Genomic DNA, 18250 nt, shown 5'->3' on the forward strand with positions numbered 1-18250 from the left:
TGGTCCCTTCTCTATCCTAACTGCCCTTCACCCCACACACACTTGTGGCAAACTTCCAACCACTGATTTGTCACAGCAATTTTATATTGCCCTTACCAGATCTTCTCTGACTGTACACTATCTTTCATCTAGCACCTTCCAATAAAATTAAGAAGAAATACACATTTATGTAGCACTAAGGGCTCATATTAATAGAAAATCCAAACAATTCCAAGTTGTTAATAAAAATAAAAGCAACTTAATTTTAAATCCACGAGGACTGCAGCACCACCACTGTGTTGAAGAAACAACCATATTTGATTCTGAATTAGCACAACGCTCTGAAACCCATTTTGTAAGAGAAAATAATCCTTAAAACAATGAATTGATATCAAGACCTGAGTTCTAGTCAAAACTCGGATTTATTGGGTTTCTTTGGATGATCTGCTTAGCCTCTATTTATTAGTGTCTCCGGCTATAAATAGAAATGATTTATCAGTTTAGTTCAGAGTATTGTTGTAAGAATGACCTGGATGATCTGAAAAACAAATAAACTCCTTGAACAAAGCATAATAAAAGTACAGTTGAATTTCAATTGTAGAGTTAAACAGAAATCACTCAAAGGACACAATGTTTCATTGAGAACATTCTTAATTTTATTTCTTTAATTTTATAAAATACATTTTGTAAGATAAGTTTCTAAAAGTTTATCCTTATATGTGTTAAAATTGAAATTCTATATCAGAAATGAAGGAAACACTTTCAGTTGATTAACTCTCTCCATGTGCATATATGTGTATGTATGTTTGAGAGTTTTTCAGGGAAGGGTTGGTTATTTGTTATGTTATTAAACCAAAATAAAACACAAGGTGTGGATTATGTCACTTTCCTTGATCTTGATTGGGTTCTTACAGAATGTTTTCATCTCCTCTCTCTAAGAAATTTGGAAGTTTATCATGTATACTTATGTGAAAACAAATATTAACTGTATTTTTGTAAAAGTCTTGCATCTCCTCAAACACCATCGAAACTATTATAGTGGGGTGTATGAAACAACTTTTAACAACAAAAGCACTAACTACAATCATACTCACAAAATCTTTCCTTCAATAAAGACCAACTCATCTTTCATTTTTAACCCAGAGTTAGCAAGCAAGAAAGAGAAACCTGAAACTTATTTGCTATTCAGGCTTCAATTTTTTACCCCATCTTATCACTTCTCATCCTTTTGGCTGAAACAAGACTCTTCCTATCTTTCTTCTTCATGGATGCTTACCAAATGAATAACTGGCAGCTAGTGAATGTGGTTCTGTAATCTATACCAGGAGAGAAGACCTGTCTGTTAAATTTGACTCATTAACACATAATATTGTTTAATCAAATAATATCCACTCGCTAAAAAAACCACCACGCTGGTTATTCAAATTGAGATTCAAACTGATTAAATCTGTTACTGCAAAGGGCATAAACATTTATAGGTATTCCAAATAGATCCATGGGACTAGTTAATATTAAATGTCACTTGTTATGTCCAGTGCCCAATTTTCACTTGTTAACGAATCAGTGAAAAATTCTCCAGAACTTTCTGATTCAACTGTAAACCAATAATAAATAAACTGAAAAAATGTGAAATGTGCCTCAATCTGAAACTAATCAAGATCTTCAAATCACCACTGTGACCAAATGGATAATACCCCATGAAAAGAGCACCATTGTGAAGACATGACAGAGGCCAAGGTACGCAGCTAATTAACAGGAGAGTTATCTATCCTTTGTCTACCAGAGGGCAGGCTCACTTTACACCATTAGCCATTAGCAACTGCTGCTCCTTAGGCCAGTCATTTTTCAGATGAGCTAGAGTTTCTCTCTGTGCTCAGCTCCTTGGAAACCACAGGTTGTCATGGTAGCTGTTATCAAGGAGAAGAGAGTGAGAAGACACTGGTGAAATCCTGTTTCTTTTCTTTAATAAGGTGTAAGGCCAAGCTCTGCCTTGTGTCTACACAGACACTACACTCCCTTATGCTGTAAGTAAGATTCGCTGAGTTAAGACTTAAATTGTTCATTACCATCGGGGTCACTGCTCTCTCTCTATGGAAGTGAAAGATCCTTGCTTTGACCCCTTTTCCCAGCTATAATAGGTAGACTTGGGAACATGCTTTTATTGTTTTGCTGGCATTCCTTTTTCCTTCTAAAGTGGTAATAGGGAGACAGGGGTGTATTCTCTGTGTTGTATACCAAGGGAAATATATTTGGCCATTCTGGAAGGCAAGGGGTCCAGGCACGTCCTTCCTCTCTACCTGATCATTTCCCTTTTCTTTGTTTCCATTAATGGAAGTGCCCTTTAGGAGAAAAAGACACTTTCTTGTCCTCAAGAGTTGCTTAAATATTAAATTAGAGCCTCCATTTCTTTGTGCCTTACAGTTGGGGAGTTACCATTTTAAAGCATTTCCCATTTCTAGCAGGAAACAGCTTTGAAGCAAAATGACTAAAAGAGGTACATAAGAGGGGAGGGTCCATGGGGAGACATTAATCACCTCAAGACTCTCCTTTCTTGTTACGATCATTGATCATTGAGTAGGAAGAGGGCCAGTCAGTGGCAAAGGCAAAGAGTTAACATGGGAGACTCATCATTGTAGGATGTGTGGTTAGAGCCTCACTGTTAGAGAAGGGGAAATGTCTACAGGAGATCAGAACTTGGTGCCTCTGCCCATGAGTTTAAGGACAGCAAAGTTGTAAGTGGCAGCAATCATAAAGGTGAGCTGTAGGAAAGAGAAGAGAGAATATAAATGAGTGGAAAAAGGAATCTTTTTCTTCTCCAATCCTTTGGGGAACGAAATAAGGTAGAAATCAATCATAATTAAATAAAGGAACAACTCCTCTTCAAAAATGCAGCAAATCCTAGGCTTTGACCCTATATTCTTTTTGTTGTTTTTATATTTTAATGAGGCACCATGATGAACAAAGTTGTTCATAATAGTTTTAGGCATACAATGTTTTAGCACTAATCTCACCCACCACCATCAGTGTGACATTTCCTCCACCACTATCCTCAGGTTCCTTCCTTCCCCTCATCCCAAGCCTGTCTTCTCAACTGGTACTTTTTTTCATTATTATTATTTTTTTTTATTAGTGAAACACGAGAACATTTCCATAACATTTCCTTCCAATGGTTCAGGCCCAGAAAACCAACTTGATAAGAATTTTCCCAGCACATGTGCTTTGCCTGTCTCTGACATTGACTCAATGAAATGAACATAATAATGGACTCTGGGGCTGGAGCTATATTACAGTGGGTAGAGTGCTTGCCTTGCACACAGCCAACTTGGTTTTAATCCCTGGTTCCCCATATTGACCACCAAGCTTTGCCAGTAGTGATCCTTGAGTGTAGAACCAGTAGTAAACCCTGAACACTACCAGATATGGCCCCAAAACCAAATAAAAATAATAATTCACAGACTCTGCTTCATATTCACAAGTCTGAGTGACCTGAAGTCACAGGATATTTACTACAGAAACAGTTACACGTTGAACACAATTCTCCTTTGCTTAATACATCAAATTATTTTACAAGTTGAAGAACAACTTTATAAAAACCTCAGCAGTAGTAACAAGGAGTTTTAAGAGCTTAATCTTGTCCTTTGACTACTTAACCATTGACTCAAAATAAACCACTTTACCCTTCAGTGTACTGGGTTTTTAATATAAACAATGAACACATTATTCACCACAATGACCCTGGTCTACAACACCATCAACAGAACTTGGGACAGAGAATCAAATAATAGTAATAATTCTAATAATGATAGGAGGCTTGGAAAATCTTCTAGTATTTTCAGGATAGTAACTAAATCCCTTGGAGAGTGCCCAATATGGATACACAAGTTTATAGTGTATAGAACTTTTAGCTACAGAAATTTCATATTTTGAAGCATTTCAGCACTTTATTTAATAGACTAAAGGACTTTATATACAATTTTTGTTTTTGTTTGGATTGGTGTATTTTTTGCACTATCAGGGATCAAACCCAGGACCTCACATATGTGAGGCAGGTGTTCTACCATTGAACCACATCCCTGGCACCATGTTTCAGTGTGGGGACTAAATGACTGATCAAATCAGAATATGAAGAGAATTAACTATAACCTGTTACTTAGATGAACTTGCAAATATTATATGCTTCATGTATGCAAAAATATTATCATCCTAGACCATAAATATCTTACCTCCTCTTTTCTCATATAAACTTTCTTGTTCAAAATCTCTGATATTTTTTTGCCTAGTAAACCCAAGTATAAATGCATAGTCTCTACACTTTGCTATTTCTTCCCATTACCTCTATCCAGCATTTCAAGATTATAAAATGTCTCTTATTTTCCTTTCAGCACAACTATACCCAGGCTATCCCAGGATCTTTTATTTGCCAAGATTATCCAAAGACAACTTACCAGGGAAACCAGTGTGGCTGCAGCCCCCACAAATGCAGCAATAAACAGGTGGAAGGTCATTTGGAACTGCAAGAAAATGTGAAAAAGAAGAATTGTTTCTTCCTATAGCAAAAACATGCTCTGCTGGAGATCATGGTGTTGATTTTCTGAATGTGTTCCATGTGTTGATTCTTCCTCTCTAATTAAGTTGTTGCTTCCCTGAGTGTACTCATAACTCTCTTTCAATGTGCACATCAGGCCCTATAACACTCCTAACGGAATTCTCAGAAAATACTATAATTATCCCACATAATATACTGGTTCCTTATAGTTATGTCCAGAATACTCAAAATTTAAGTCACTCTTTTACCTCCAAATACATACTTCCTACTCAGGATTTACTTTTATGCCATTACCTCATTTACATGTAATAGCTATTCACAAAAGAGGATTCCACTATTTTCAAATGTATTTTTAAAAAAACTTTTCAATGATTGAAAGTGTTTTGTAAAACTGCTAACTTTTTCTGTGTACAACACTTTTTCTTGGCATTTTTAACTAATATAGTAATAAATTTATTTGGGGGCATTCATCATTAAACTTTATAGTTACTGAAAGCCACAAATTTCTCATTTAAGAGAGGAAGTCTTAGAACTGAAGAATATCTATATAGCTCTAAGGAAAACAAATATTATATCATCTATGCTCACTGGTTCATAATTCTCAGCCAATGTTTTGTAAAAGGTTATTTGTTAACTCACAACCCAGTAAGGGGAAACTGCAACTTTGAAAACAGATAATAAGTAGGAATTTGCATAGGTTACATTACATTGTAAAGTAACCCCAAGTCTCACTCACCTCAGCTGTTTTGCAGATGGACAGAAGGTTGGAGCCACACACTTTGCCAGGGAAAGCATTCCATGGGAGAACACCTAAATAAGATACACAAATTAACTAGGGCAAGCTTCATGAAGTTGTGTGACTACATGAACACTCTCCTTCAGAGTTATCTTACATTTTTAATCATCCTGGCTAAAATGTTCAAACCTATAAACAATCAGAATCTTCTTTTCTGAAAATTTACCCCAAAATATTTGGTAATGAAAATTTGTGAGATCTTAGGCTTGTTAAATATGTGTTCCTTCTAGGCTGGAACAGCAAACAACTAGAATAAAGTCAAGCTGTAAGCATCCAAGAAAACGTCCATCACTTGTAATATGTTCCCTTCCAAGAAAAAAGATCCCTCTATTTTCAGTGGATATAGAGTAACAAAATGAGATTCCAGCATTCACAATCCTAGGTTTTTTCCATATTTACTTACCACCCTCCTTTCTCTAAATGAAGAACCAAATATGTTTCTATAGGTTAAGGAAATCAAGGTGCTAATCCCTAACTCACCATACATTCTGGCATCAGCACAGAGATTGCTTATACTGGTAGAGATCTTGCTGGGGGTGGCAATAGATTGGCAGGTGGTCCAGGTGTTGAAGTAAATGTACACAGGCACAGCAGAACACGCAAACACCAGGAGCCACACAACGGTCAGGGCATAAGTGATGCCCACAAACTAAAACAATTGACATGAGGTGATTAGATATCAGCATTAGCCTGAGGATATTAAAACAAACTGAGAGATCCTGGAGTGGCATGTATCAGACATGAAACCAGATTCCAGGGATCTCTGTCAAATGAAATTAGTAAATAGGACCCCTTTGCCAAATGTAATTGGCAGTTTCTACTAGAGAACTGGCCCAAAATGTGACAGAGGGTGAGGGTAGGGAAGGTTGGAGTGAGGAGGATCCCTGGATTAGAGAGGCTTCAGGAGATTTGGGGGAGGGGCAGATAAAGTGTAAAGATATCAGAACAGATCTTGAAAGAAAGTAGTGCTATTTCTTGCCTAAAGCTGAGCTTAGAAATTATTCTTTATCACATATTTTTGATCCCTAGTCATTGAATAAAGCCAATAGGAGATTTAAATTCCAGATCCAAAAACCTTTCTAAGCCAACTGCTGACCACAAATGACATCACCACACTCACACATTTTAGACTCCAAAAGATCTTTAATTCTGGAGACTGAAAATAAAAACCAATTTATGCCTCACTAGAAGCATGGCTAGTCCTCAGAAAAAATGAAGTACTGAATATGCAGATTCATATTTTTTCCCTCCGGGAATTTCAACAGTGTAGAATTCCAGAATGTTGTGAATTCTGTCTTGGAGTCAATTTTTATAATTTCTGTGATCCACCCTCTCTTGCAGATCGGGTACATTCATTTCAATTCCATGAGTAGCATTTTAGGTTCTTGGGCTTTCAGATCTATTCTTTTAGTGTTATCTGATAGATGAGATGTAAAGGCATACCACCAGATGGCTTAGAAATAGTCTGATTTACAAAGCATATCACAAAACTCATGCTTTCCATTTTGAGATCTAATTTTCTAGGGAACTTTTGAAAGGCGATGTTAAGCCAGCTGAGCACCACGTTCTTCCTGATCTTCTCGTTCAGCTGTAGCCATCACTTCCTCACTCAAAAGCCAGGCCCCTAGAGGAGGACCCAGCCTTGTGTGTGGGTGAGGCCACAACTCATGCCCAATTGTCCCCCACCCCTTGTTATTGCCACAAAATCCTGAGGATGATCACCTTGTCGGGATGTCCTAGCCATTTTCCCAAACAATGACACACCCGCTCCAAAGAATGAGCTTGATGTTGGCCTCTGGAACCCCTCCCCTTCTGGCCCCCTGTTACCGTTGCACTCAGGCCCTTGCCGCAGATGGTGGTCTTGTAGTCGCCAAAGATCTGCCTGACTGCGCCGGTGGTGTAGAAGCCCTCAGCCAGCAGGAGGGCCCCATAAAGGAAGAAGAAAGAGGCAGTTCCATAGATGACATACTGGAAGCCATGGATCCTGCATTAACAGAAAAACAAGAGAAACAAGGAAATCCTGTTAACTGAGAACCTGGTTATTTTCCTGCATAAATGAGGAGGACACTTGGGTGGGCACCTAAACAATGTTAGGGCTTCTGTATAGGGACGCTAGACTCCCTCTACTTGGTTTCTCCTTCTCTATATTGAAATAAAGGAAGATGTAAATATGTGGCTGAAAGCACAAGCTAGCTAACCATGTGACCTGAAGCACTGGGACCCTTTTCTCCTGGGTCTGAACATTAGGATATTCTCCCTCAGAGGGTAAGGGAGAAGAAAGAGAGGAGCTAGATGTGAAGAAACAGGAGCCTAACCTAATCTAGGAAAAGGGATGGTGGTGCTTAGTACATACCTGAACAGACTTTAGAGCAGGGTTTCTCAAACTTTGTGTAACTGTGGCCCCGTTTCAAATGTTGTCCCTGTGCCCCTCAATCCTACCAGTTGGACCTCAATTTACATAATTTTCACATGTGGCCCCCTTGAAAACTCCTGGGGGTCCACACAGGACCATGTGGCTCCTGGTTGAGAAATGCTGCTCAAGCTGTGTGTCAAACCAAGAGCAGTAGCCCCTCTTGGTCCAATTATTGTGACTCCTCTGAGTTCTCCAAACATAAAGCACTTCAGAAAGTCCAACTCATGAAACTAGAACATGTGGAAGAAAGCAAGATAGATGGGATGGAGGTAAATAATAATGGCAGATCCACTTGTAAAATATTTGATACCCCTCCCCTTACTTAGAACTTTGGATGTGGCATATGTGGAGTCTGTGTAACAGAAAACTCTAGAATCCTCTTAGTATTCACACTAACAACCTGCTAGTTACTACGGTTCTAATCCACTGTGTCTCCAGAATAAAGATAAGGGAAAAAGAAATGGATCTGTGCAAATAACAGGTACTTACACATTGATGAGATACTCATACTCCTGGTAGTTTTTGGAGAAATAAGTCTCAATTAGCTTTTCTGTGCCGGTGAGTGCTTCATGTCCACAGCCACAGAACAGTGCCACCCCAAAGAAACACAATCCAGTGGCCACCAGGGAAGCAAAGGGGGCCCCTACCAGACATCTTGCACAGCATTCTAACAAGCCTGAGGAAAAAGGAGGGAAAGTATTCAGGAATGTATAATAAATTGGTAGCTTTTTCCACTCATATCTCTCCATGCAAGTACAAAGACCAAAAATAGGAGGGCATAGAGATTTAAGTGTTTGTAATGTGAGAGTGACACACAAAAAATCAAGTATTGGATTTTGATCCCCCAAACCACCTGGTCCCCTGAACACTGCCAAAAGCTAGCTCAAATCATCAAGTCGGAAGTGATTCTTTAGCACCATTGAGTGTTACCTAAAGAACAAAAGAAAAACTTGCGTTTTGTTCCATTTTCAAAAATAAATCCTTACCTTTAATTCCCAGAATTAATTTTAATAATCAGCAATTCAATAGAAAACTAGAGATATTATGCAATTTATCTCTTCTTTCACATCATTCTGACTAGTCTTCATCACTCATCAACTATTTATGGAGTACTCACTATGTGCCCATCATTGTGCTAGGTGTTTCGTGGACTAAGATACATAAACTTTGCCATATGGTAGTCTTTAATTATTGAGAACAATGGACTAAGTACAGCAAATATTTTCAACAATTCCAAGCAGCCAAATAAAAAGTGGTTACAAAGAGAGAAAGAACTTAGAGTTCCAGGAAAGTATGAGTGTAGGTCAGAGATCCTGGCATTATTACACAGGGCCCAGAAGAGTATTCATGTGGGGTAAACTTTGGAAATTGCATGTGCCTGGATATTTCTGGATATTATGTATATCTGTTACACAGAATGCTTGATTCATCTTAGTCTAGATATGTGTGGAACAGTCTAAAGGGAAGGATGGAACTAGTAGAGACACAAGATGGCAACTGGAAGGTTACTATTATTATTCATGCTAACAAAAATGCAGGACTAATGATTTGGGGACACTTTACAAGGCTGATTTGTTCGCTTATACTCAAGCTTGGCCAATGTCCCCACCCCAACCACAGTCCTAAATTGAATTTCTGTCCAAACACAAAGAGACTTTATACAAAGTGAGCAAACATCTCTCTGGTGTGACTAAAACAAGACAGGGCTTCTGAACACAGGTGTCCTAACATGCTAAAAGTCCCTGATAAACCCACACCTGGTACCCCAGGGCCCATCCCAGTGTTACTTACTGAGAAATGGGAAAGGGATATAAGAACTCACAGGCTGTGAAAGCAGTTGTATCCCAAGTGTCAGTACCACACTCTAGAGTGTCACATGAAGTGAAACTTAATAAATGTCATCTAGATAAATGATTGATTAGATGGGAAAGGATGGCTCTCTATAGCCACTTAACCAGATCCCCCAAAGGTGGAAGCAATTAAATTGTTAAGCTCCTCAGAAAATATTTCCCTCCCTCCTCCCTCCCTCCCACTTTCCCTCCTCCTTCTTCCTTCCTTCCTTCCTTCCTTCCTTCCTTCCTTCCTTCCTTCCTTCCTTCATGTCTTGCTATGTGTGTGGTTGTATAAGTTTACACTATTTGATTATACTTATATATCATATAGGATATGCATGTATCTATAACTAAACATGCAAATAATCAGTACAAATCTGCTGAGAAGCTGTTATTTTAGAATAAATATATTGTGAGTCCTTGTGGAAAAAAAAGAAATTGCATTAAAATTTTTATTTGGATTTTTATTCCAAGTTTATTCATTTGTCTATAGCAGGTACCATGGAATATGGGAGTACTTTGCTGGATCCTCTTAAATCTAGTAGGGTTCTTTTCATCCCTGAGTCAAACTGTAGATTGAACACCTGTTAAATTTTATGGCTGAATTGTATCAAAGTGAACATATTTTGAATGACCAAATTATCTCTAACGTGGAAAAATTAGGTGGCATGTGCCTCTGTTTCCAGAGCCACAGAATAAATAAGTCATTTTAAATCAGCACTCCCTAAAATGGCAGTACTTCCTTGGTCCTCAGATGTTATTTTATTTTTTGTTTTTGGGTGATATCTGACTGTGGTCAGGCCTCACTCCTGCTTTTGAGTTCATGGATCACTCCGGGAATCATATGTGGTGCCAGAGATCGAAATCAGGTTGGGCTTTTTCAAGGCAAGTGCTCTACCTACTGTGTACTATCACTCCAACCGAAAGAATCTTGTATGCCTCTGCAGAGGAGAGGTCCAGAGCCTCAAGACAAATGAAATATATAAAATTTACAACATAAATAAATTTCTTTCATTATCTGGAAAGGGAAGTACTACTGCTTAAAGATATGCCCTCTATAGAAAACAATCACTTTGTAGTACCGCTGTTGTAATTGTAGGTAGTTTACTCAGCATGAAATGTGCAAGAATACTTGGTAAGAGTGTCTTATCAAGGACCAGAGAAACAGTGCAGAGATTAAGGTACTACATTGTGTGTGGTTGACAATACACGGTCCCCTGAGCAATGTCGGAGCAAGCCCAAGCAAAGATCAGGGAGTGGCCCTGAAACTCCACTGACTGTGGCACACCCCCCCTTACCACACACACACACACACACACACACACATTGTGACTCATCAGAGTTGGCCTATGGTACATACATATGATAGCAGGTGTTCTTTTATCAATTTATCTTTGCATGCATGCAGACATGTACATGTCTGCACGTATATACCAGAAAGAAAAACACAGCAGCTGAAATGTTTGTTCTCAGAAAACATTCCAAAATGTAGATTCCATCTTTCACAACATATTAAAATGTTAAATGGATCCTGTGAATCAAAAAAAATGGAGTTTGGAAATAAAGAGTGCTAGCATTTTTTCTGTCTATCCAAGTCTTCCCCACTCCCAAACTCTTACTCTTGTTGTAAAAAAGGTCTCTGAAGCTTGGGATGGGGGAGGGAAAGGTCAGTGACCCCACTGTTCGGTCTCTCCATATCACAGGGTCAGGGCTTGGACAGAGCCCTCCATAGCTCCCTGGGACAAAGAAGCCTTGTTTTCCCCCTGAGATTTCAGGAGCCTCATTAGTATTCTGCAGGGGTTCACAGGCCTGGGGGTGTGTGGGGGGGGTCAGACCCATGGAACAATGGAACAACTGTTTGTTTAGTCCAGAGTAAGGAGAGCCATCTATTTTTGCAAGTGACTGTCCTTGGCCCACTCACACACCCCAGTCTTTTCACTCTGAGAGGGGCTAAATGATGGTGCAGGTGTGATCAGAGATGGAGGAACTTGAACTCTTGCTAATCAAACAGAGAACTCCTTTTTCTGTTTCATTAGCACTCAAGACAAGGGACAAGAAGGATATAGGCAATCTCTGATGTTAAACTAGAAATATGGATCACTGTCACTGTCACTGTCACTGACCTCCCGTTGTTCATCGATTTGCTCAAGCGGGCCCAATAACGCCTCCATTGGAGACTTTGTTGTTACTGTGTTTGGAATATCGAATACACCACGGGTAGCTTGTCAGGCTCTGCCGTGCGGGCGAGATACTCTCAGTAGCTTGCCGGGCTCTCTGAGAGGGGCGGAGGAATCGAACTTGGGTTGGCCATGTTGGCTGCGTGCAAGGCAAACGCCCTACCGCTGTGCTATCGCTCCAGCCCATGGATAAATATAGATAAATCATAACATTATTGATAAATATAGATAAAATAACTATAGAAAAAACGTAACAAATAGTTCAACAATATCAATAAAATTATCAGCTATCTATCTCTTTACAATAAATAGTGAGGTGTTTGTTCTGGATGTATTTATGTTAAGGAGAAATGAGTAATCTGTCCATGCCAAAAAAAAGAAGAAAAACAATTTTTGGATTCCAACTGGAAAAACCAAGAACATGCAAAAAATATTGATCTTCATAAAAGTAGCTGATAAAGCATTTTCAGAAAGGTTTCTTGGGTTCAATTTCATTTTTCGCAGCCCAAGAAGTGTTCTTAGAAATGTGTGATGAGTAGTGTAAAGCCACATGCCCTCCATTTTCTTTATGGTTGAACATTTTATGATCAAAAGGGTTTCAGTTGATTTAGGAAGCTGTGAAAGATTCTGGAAAGTTCCTTGACTCTCCCAAGATATAGTCTCACATTTCCAGACCAAGTATAGGCATAAAATGGTAGAATTTGCATAGAATTACTAAATCACAATATTACCCACAGCAACTCTAAAGGCCTAAAAAATTCTAAAGGCCCTCCCATTGATCATTGATTTGCTCGAGCGGGCCCAGTAACGTCTCTATTGGAGACTTTGTTGTTACTGTGTCTGGCATATCGAATCCTCTCAGTAGCTTGCCGGGCTCTCCGAGAGGGGCGGAGGAATCAAACTCGGGTCAGCTATGTTGGCTGCGTGCAAGGCAGACGCCCTACCCGCTGTGCTATCGCTCCAGCCCTCAATTGAGCTAAATCACCTGGCTATGATAAAAGGTAGTAGAAAAAAATGGCCCTCCCTAGTGTTTTCCATCCATTTTTATTATGTTAAGTTTGTACATTATTACAGTAACAGTAACTTAGACTCTATGACAATTAAAAGAGTTCAGTCCCTTTTATTAAAAAATATGTTCAGTCCCTTTTATCCAAGACATTTTGGTATTGTCATGGAAAACAATCTTATGTTTTTGAATCAAAGACCAAAGCTACCAATATGATAGTGTTTAAATATATTATCTAAATTTATCTGCAAACTCCTAAAACTAATGTGATCAATCACTGAAAAAAACTTACAGCTATTCTCACTACTGCTCTTCACAAGAGCCTAAAAAAGATCAACAAGAACATTGCAATGCTTATCCAGATCCCTGTCCATCCAAGGACTATGTTGCTGCTGATACTTTCTCTTTAAGCAGGAGCCAAGAGCTCCCAAGCCCTCCTTTCCCATGCCCTGAGCATGCCTCAAGAACCAGTTACACGATGAAAATTCACTGAGAATCTGGAAGCTCATCAAAGAGAGGAAAGGAAAGGCTTTCACCATGGAACGGGATGGCAGAAAAAGACCAATTGTGCCTTGTACAATTCCCTGCCTGTCCCTTAAATCCAAATGACAAAGGGAGAGATAGAAGAACCCTATACAATAAAGCTAAATAACAGGCAGGCTCATTGAGTGAAAAAAATGGCCTCATCTCCCTAAATATCTAATCTGCACTAGTCTTACCCTCCTCCCAGAACCCACCCATTAACCTCACTCCATGAACAGAGGCCTCCTTGATCAGGGCCTACAGCAGTTGACAGGGCCAAGACACCACAGCAGCCGTGACTGGTACTGGGGATGGATGGGGATTGGTGGGTTGGGCTTAGGAGTAAAACAACAGTCATCAGGAGGTGCCAGAAACAAAAACATTTGCTTCTAGCCTTACCCTTGTCAGACAAAGATAATCTTGTCTTTTCTATATGAAATCAGCATTTACACCACAATTTAGTGCTGGAAGGCACTCTACTACCACTGGAGAGTGGCATTCATTCTACCAGATATCAATCAGTGGACAGAGTTAAATAATAAGGAACCTAATCCTCTTCTTTAGATAGGTATTATCATTACCTTGACAATGGCATCTGGACCACATTGCTTATAATATTCCCCACTTCTACAAAGTGCACGCACACACTTAGGAGTATGCACACACAGAGACATGTGTGTGCATGTGTGCATCTGTCAATTTATTCCCAAACACTGGGACAATGGAATAGAATTTGAGGTCTGATTCTTAAACTCTAACCTTAACACACCGTTTTTACCTTGCCTATTTACCAAAGTCTTAGAAAAGTATCCGGTAATAAGCTAAGCTAAGAGATAAGTTTCCATACTTATTCCTTAGGTCAGTTTATCCTCAAATTTCTCTTTTCTCCTTGTTTGCAATGTAAAGTTTATCCCAGAAACATTGTTCTCTTCCTTGGCATGCTACTGCTTCTTTTCCAACGCTGTATTTGATGAGAGTTCTGAGACCAGTGCAGAGCAGAGAGATCATTCGTGGGACCAATTTTTAATAGCCAGGGAAGAATTAATAAGTACTTTTATGTTTTTTATATGTAAGTTTGGCACTCCGTAGGGTCTCAGAGTAGGAAAGGACGGAAAAGTTGTATAGATTTACTTGCTGTAGCTGATGTGACTTTTCCTGATCACATCATTGCCCTGAAAGGATTTTCTCTAGACCCAGAGATCTATGGGCAAAGAGGGAATTTGGTATTGTTGTATTATTTCAAGACCAGGAACTATACCCTGTAGATTACTTTCAAGGCTTAAAGATAATACACAAAAAGGCAACAAGGGAAAAGATGTTACTGTCTGGGGTTCTTCCTTAATGGGTTTGTAGACTATGTACCTCTGTATTCCATCTCTCCAGGGTTTCTAGGGTCTTGTTTCTATATGAATAGCTTTGAGAAAGTAGTTCCTGCTGTCAAGTTGTTAAATAAAAAGCTGCAAAGGTAGGGCCAATGGAGAGTCCTTGAAGCAGAACAGACCTTTCAATCCATCGACCTTTCCATCCATCTTCCTGGTTTGTCAAGAGTTTCTCTGGCTCTACAATGTTGAGGTAAGGAATAGGCTAGATAAGACTGATCCTGATCATTTTAGTTGGTATCTCTGGGACAAAAAGTGAATGAGCTGACTTGGAACTGATTACCTTTTTAGGTCCTGAGATACCTATAGCATTCTTGCCATCTTGGTGAGACTCAGTTACTCCTCTTGCATTTTGTAAAAAGAAAAATGGACCCCAACTCTGTCTCCACACCTTTTTTTGCCTGAGCTAAATCTACTTACTTTGAGCCAGACAAAACTCTGCACTCCACAAATAGCCACCTTTGGAGGAAAACATCAGAGTCTGGTTACCAAGGTAACAGCCATTATTCTCAAACAACAGGCTTACAGGAGCCAGTGTTTTGCTGTTCGATCATGTCATTGTGTTTCTGAGCAGAGAATAATCAGTTACTGCTCTTTGACTCTTTTCTGGTTCCATTGTTATCCCAAAGATTCACTTGGAACATCACTTCCCAAGTCAAGATAAGGATTAATTAGCTATTACTTCCTACATAATTTTTGTGCGAATACTACTGAATTCAATGTTTTTCTTCTTTTTCAATCTTTGGTAATTCTATATGATTGAGATAGTTAGTGTCCTATTCCTGGAGGTGATTAAGTAAAAGCTGTAGGAGTGTTTAATCATCTATTGTATAAGAGAATCACATATGCTTTGAGAATAGGTTTCTAAAGTTCTTTACAATCCCAGATTTTGTGATATAGTTTGGATACTGCGATTTTAAACAGCAACACACTCCAAAAGTTCTACTTCTTATTAGAAATTGCCTATCATTTACAAAGTATTTGTGATACTGTACACTAATAATTGAAAACGCAATAGCTACTCCATCATGTGCACTGGTCCAAATATCACCCCCTCCCAGGATCTGGAATCCAGTATCTTACTTCAACTATGCCCTTATCTGTGGCAATCTCCCTTGAAGAAAACCACCCTGCCTCCATAATAAGAAAGCACCCTGTTGTCACCATTTTTCCTCCTGTATTTTCCACCAGACTTTTGTCCCCTATTTGAATAATATTCAATTTCCTTTGTTATCTCTCCCCTGTTTTTAAATCACAATATACTAAGACAGCTGCTGTGATTTTAGGTAAGGTACCTGATGTCACTTAAAGTGGGAATTGAGTTACTTCGACCATTAGTTCTCACCTAGTCACACATCATTGGTCGGACGATTCTGACCCAAACACACAAAGTAAACGCACTACTTAAAAAAGAGTAAGTTAGCCTGCCATGCGTTGTTATATAATAATCAGTATTATCATGATTTATAAATGATATGATATAGAACTTGCCCATTTCCGAAGGACCGGCACATAACTATTACCTGATTCTCACAACCCTAAAAGTACGCAAAGCAGTTATTGTTAGTCTCACTTTTCAGACAATGAAGTTAAGATTCACAGTCATTAAGTCAAGGTCATGCCGTGCTAAATCTAGAATTCAAACCTAACTCTGTAGACTGAATCCAGTGCTCTGAATTTCCCTACCTGAATCCAAATTTCAAAGATCTCTTAATGTTTCAGGAGAAAACAACCTAAAGGCTTACACAAGTTCAGTGTAATTGAAAACCTATGTCCATGGATGTTGTTGGCATATTCTGGATATTATACTTCATGGTTAATGTACAGGTCAATTCATTATCATTTCATATGATGCATTCAAACCTTATTAGCTTTAACAAACATGAATGATGTCTATATGTCTCTGTGAGATCCTGTAAGGGCGAAGATCCTTATGCTTCTACATCTTTTCCTCTGGGTACACACCAGCAGAGACTAGAACTTCGTAGTATCTTTTTTTTTTTCACCATGGAACCTAGAAAATCTCTGGAAAATTCCTGGGAACTTAGTAAGTAAGCAAAAGATCTAAGGTCTTAGTAACCTTTTTGTCATGTCTGGTATTTAAAATTTAAGATATGCCCTCAGGAAAGAAAAGTCTCTAATATCCCCTAGACATGGTTTACACACACATATACACATGCGTTCAAGAGTGCAAAAACACAGACATGCAAATACAAAGACAAACACCTCCACAAATCTGTTCCCCAGGCTAAAGTCATTCAAGTTTTTTCTCATTTTCTAACACTAAAATTGATTCCCTCAATCATGTCCAAATCTAAGTCCACCTTGCCCAATTACCCAATTTCCTACTGATGCAAAAGCATGGTCCAAATGCATCAAACACGCAGTCATTTGTGCAGTACTCTGTCATTTACAGCAGAAGCAGGAATGTCAGATGACCTGGCCATTAGTCGGCTAGGGAACCAGGAAAAAGGAGAAAGTAGAGAGAAGAAAGCGGGTAGGAGGACACATGACCGTATGCAACCTGCTGGGCACTTTCACCAAGATCTGTGGGACTCTCCATGTGCTGCTGGTATTCTTTGGCAATAAAACACTATTTTCAGTGCACCAGAGAAGGAGTTAATATAATTGACCACTGAGGAATTGAAAAGAAAATAAGTTCCAAATACAACCCATTATAACATTGGAGACCCCAGATCCCAAAGTTGGAAATGCTCTTACAAATTACAGTGCCTGGTAGAATATTCCATGTTTAAGTTTTTGAAACTCACCCATGTCTTTGGGACTCTGATTCCAATTGTAGTCGGCTGGCTAGTCTGCTTTGCGGCTGACTTGGTTCAGCTGGAAGGATCCTGGTCTCTCCAGTTCCTTTACTTTTTCTCTCTGAGTATCTTTGTCCTCTTCTCCTGTAATGAAAAGGGCTTTCTGATTGACAGCCAACCCCCTTAAAGGGACAGGGCTGCTTTCCTCCTCCTCTCCTTCTTCTCTCCTCCTCTTCTCCTCCCCTTGTCCCCACCTCCTCAGGGATACACCCTTCTCTATGGGCTCCATCTTCTCTTTCTGCTTTTAAATGCCAATTGTTTCAATTTGCATCCTTTCCCCTTTCCCCCTACTCTTGCCTGAGTGTAATTTTACTTTGCTATAGAGACATTTGAAAATGTGGTTCCAGGTGGAAATAAGAAGAGGTTTTGGAAGCTTCCAATTGAACCTTTGGGTCTACATGGTTGTGATGGGATGTGACAGCACAAGTGTCAGTGCTGAAAGTAGAAGCCCTGGTGAGGGAGTCGGGATGAAAAATCTAGATGCTATCCTCCAGAGTCCTTCCAACTTTGCCTCATCTCCACCCCTCACTTCTAGCTGCCCTTGACCATGTCTACTTCCCCCACCCCTTAATTCTTTGACATATAACCACTCCTTCCGTCACTCAGGTCTAGAAACATAGTAAAGAATAAAACATTATCTTTTAAAACAATTTCTTCCAAATCCTTCCTTATTTCAACTGAGTAAAGACAAAATGCTTCTGTGTACTCCACAGACTGTGTATGACCAAGCTGGCAGAGGGTATAATTACAATCATTTTCTAGATAGGATAGTAGCTGT

At 39.2% G+C, this 18250-nt stretch overlaps 1 protein-coding gene across 2 annotated transcripts; it reads right to left on the reverse strand.

Moving 5' to 3' along the window:
- Nucleotides 1–612: 612 nt before the first annotated feature.
- PLP1 (proteolipid protein 1) lies at nucleotides 613–17578 on the reverse strand. 2 transcript variants are annotated; one of them, XM_056125714.1, is made up of 7 exons: nucleotides 17422–17578; nucleotides 8224–8410; nucleotides 7149–7305; nucleotides 5802–5970; nucleotides 5262–5335; nucleotides 4425–4490; nucleotides 613–2738 (listed from the first exon to the last, which is right to left on the reverse strand). In XM_056125714.1, exons 1-7 carry the CDS (start codon nucleotides 17423–17425, stop codon nucleotides 2667–2669), a joined length of 729 nt encoding a protein of 242 aa, XP_055981689.1. In that variant the 5' UTR covers nucleotides 17426–17578; the 3' UTR covers nucleotides 613–2666. The 2 variants fall into 2 exon arrangements, with proteins under 2 accessions (XP_055981689.1, XP_055981688.1); XM_056125713.1 differs by having other exon boundaries at nucleotides 7044–7305; nucleotides 17422–17577.
- Nucleotides 17579–18250: the final 672 nt, after the last annotated feature.

This window comes from Sorex fumeus, unplaced genomic scaffold (genome assembly GCF_029834395.1).
Source record: "Sorex fumeus unplaced genomic scaffold, SorFum_2.1 ptg000058l, whole genome shotgun sequence".
NCBI lineage: Eukaryota > Metazoa > Chordata > Mammalia > Eulipotyphla > Soricidae > Sorex > Sorex fumeus.

Excerpts from the sequence above, each read along its gene's own strand:
- PLP1 (XM_056125713.1), bottom strand. Across the intron at positions 4,491-5,261 it reads CCATCTGCAAAACAGCTGAG|TTCCAAATGACCTTCCACCT; the intron begins GTGAGTGAGACT and ends ATTTTCTTGCAG. Across the intron at positions 2,739-4,424 it reads CAGCCACACTGGTTTCCCTG|CTCACCTTTATGATTGCTGC; the intron begins GTAAGTTGTCTT and ends TCTTTCCTACAG.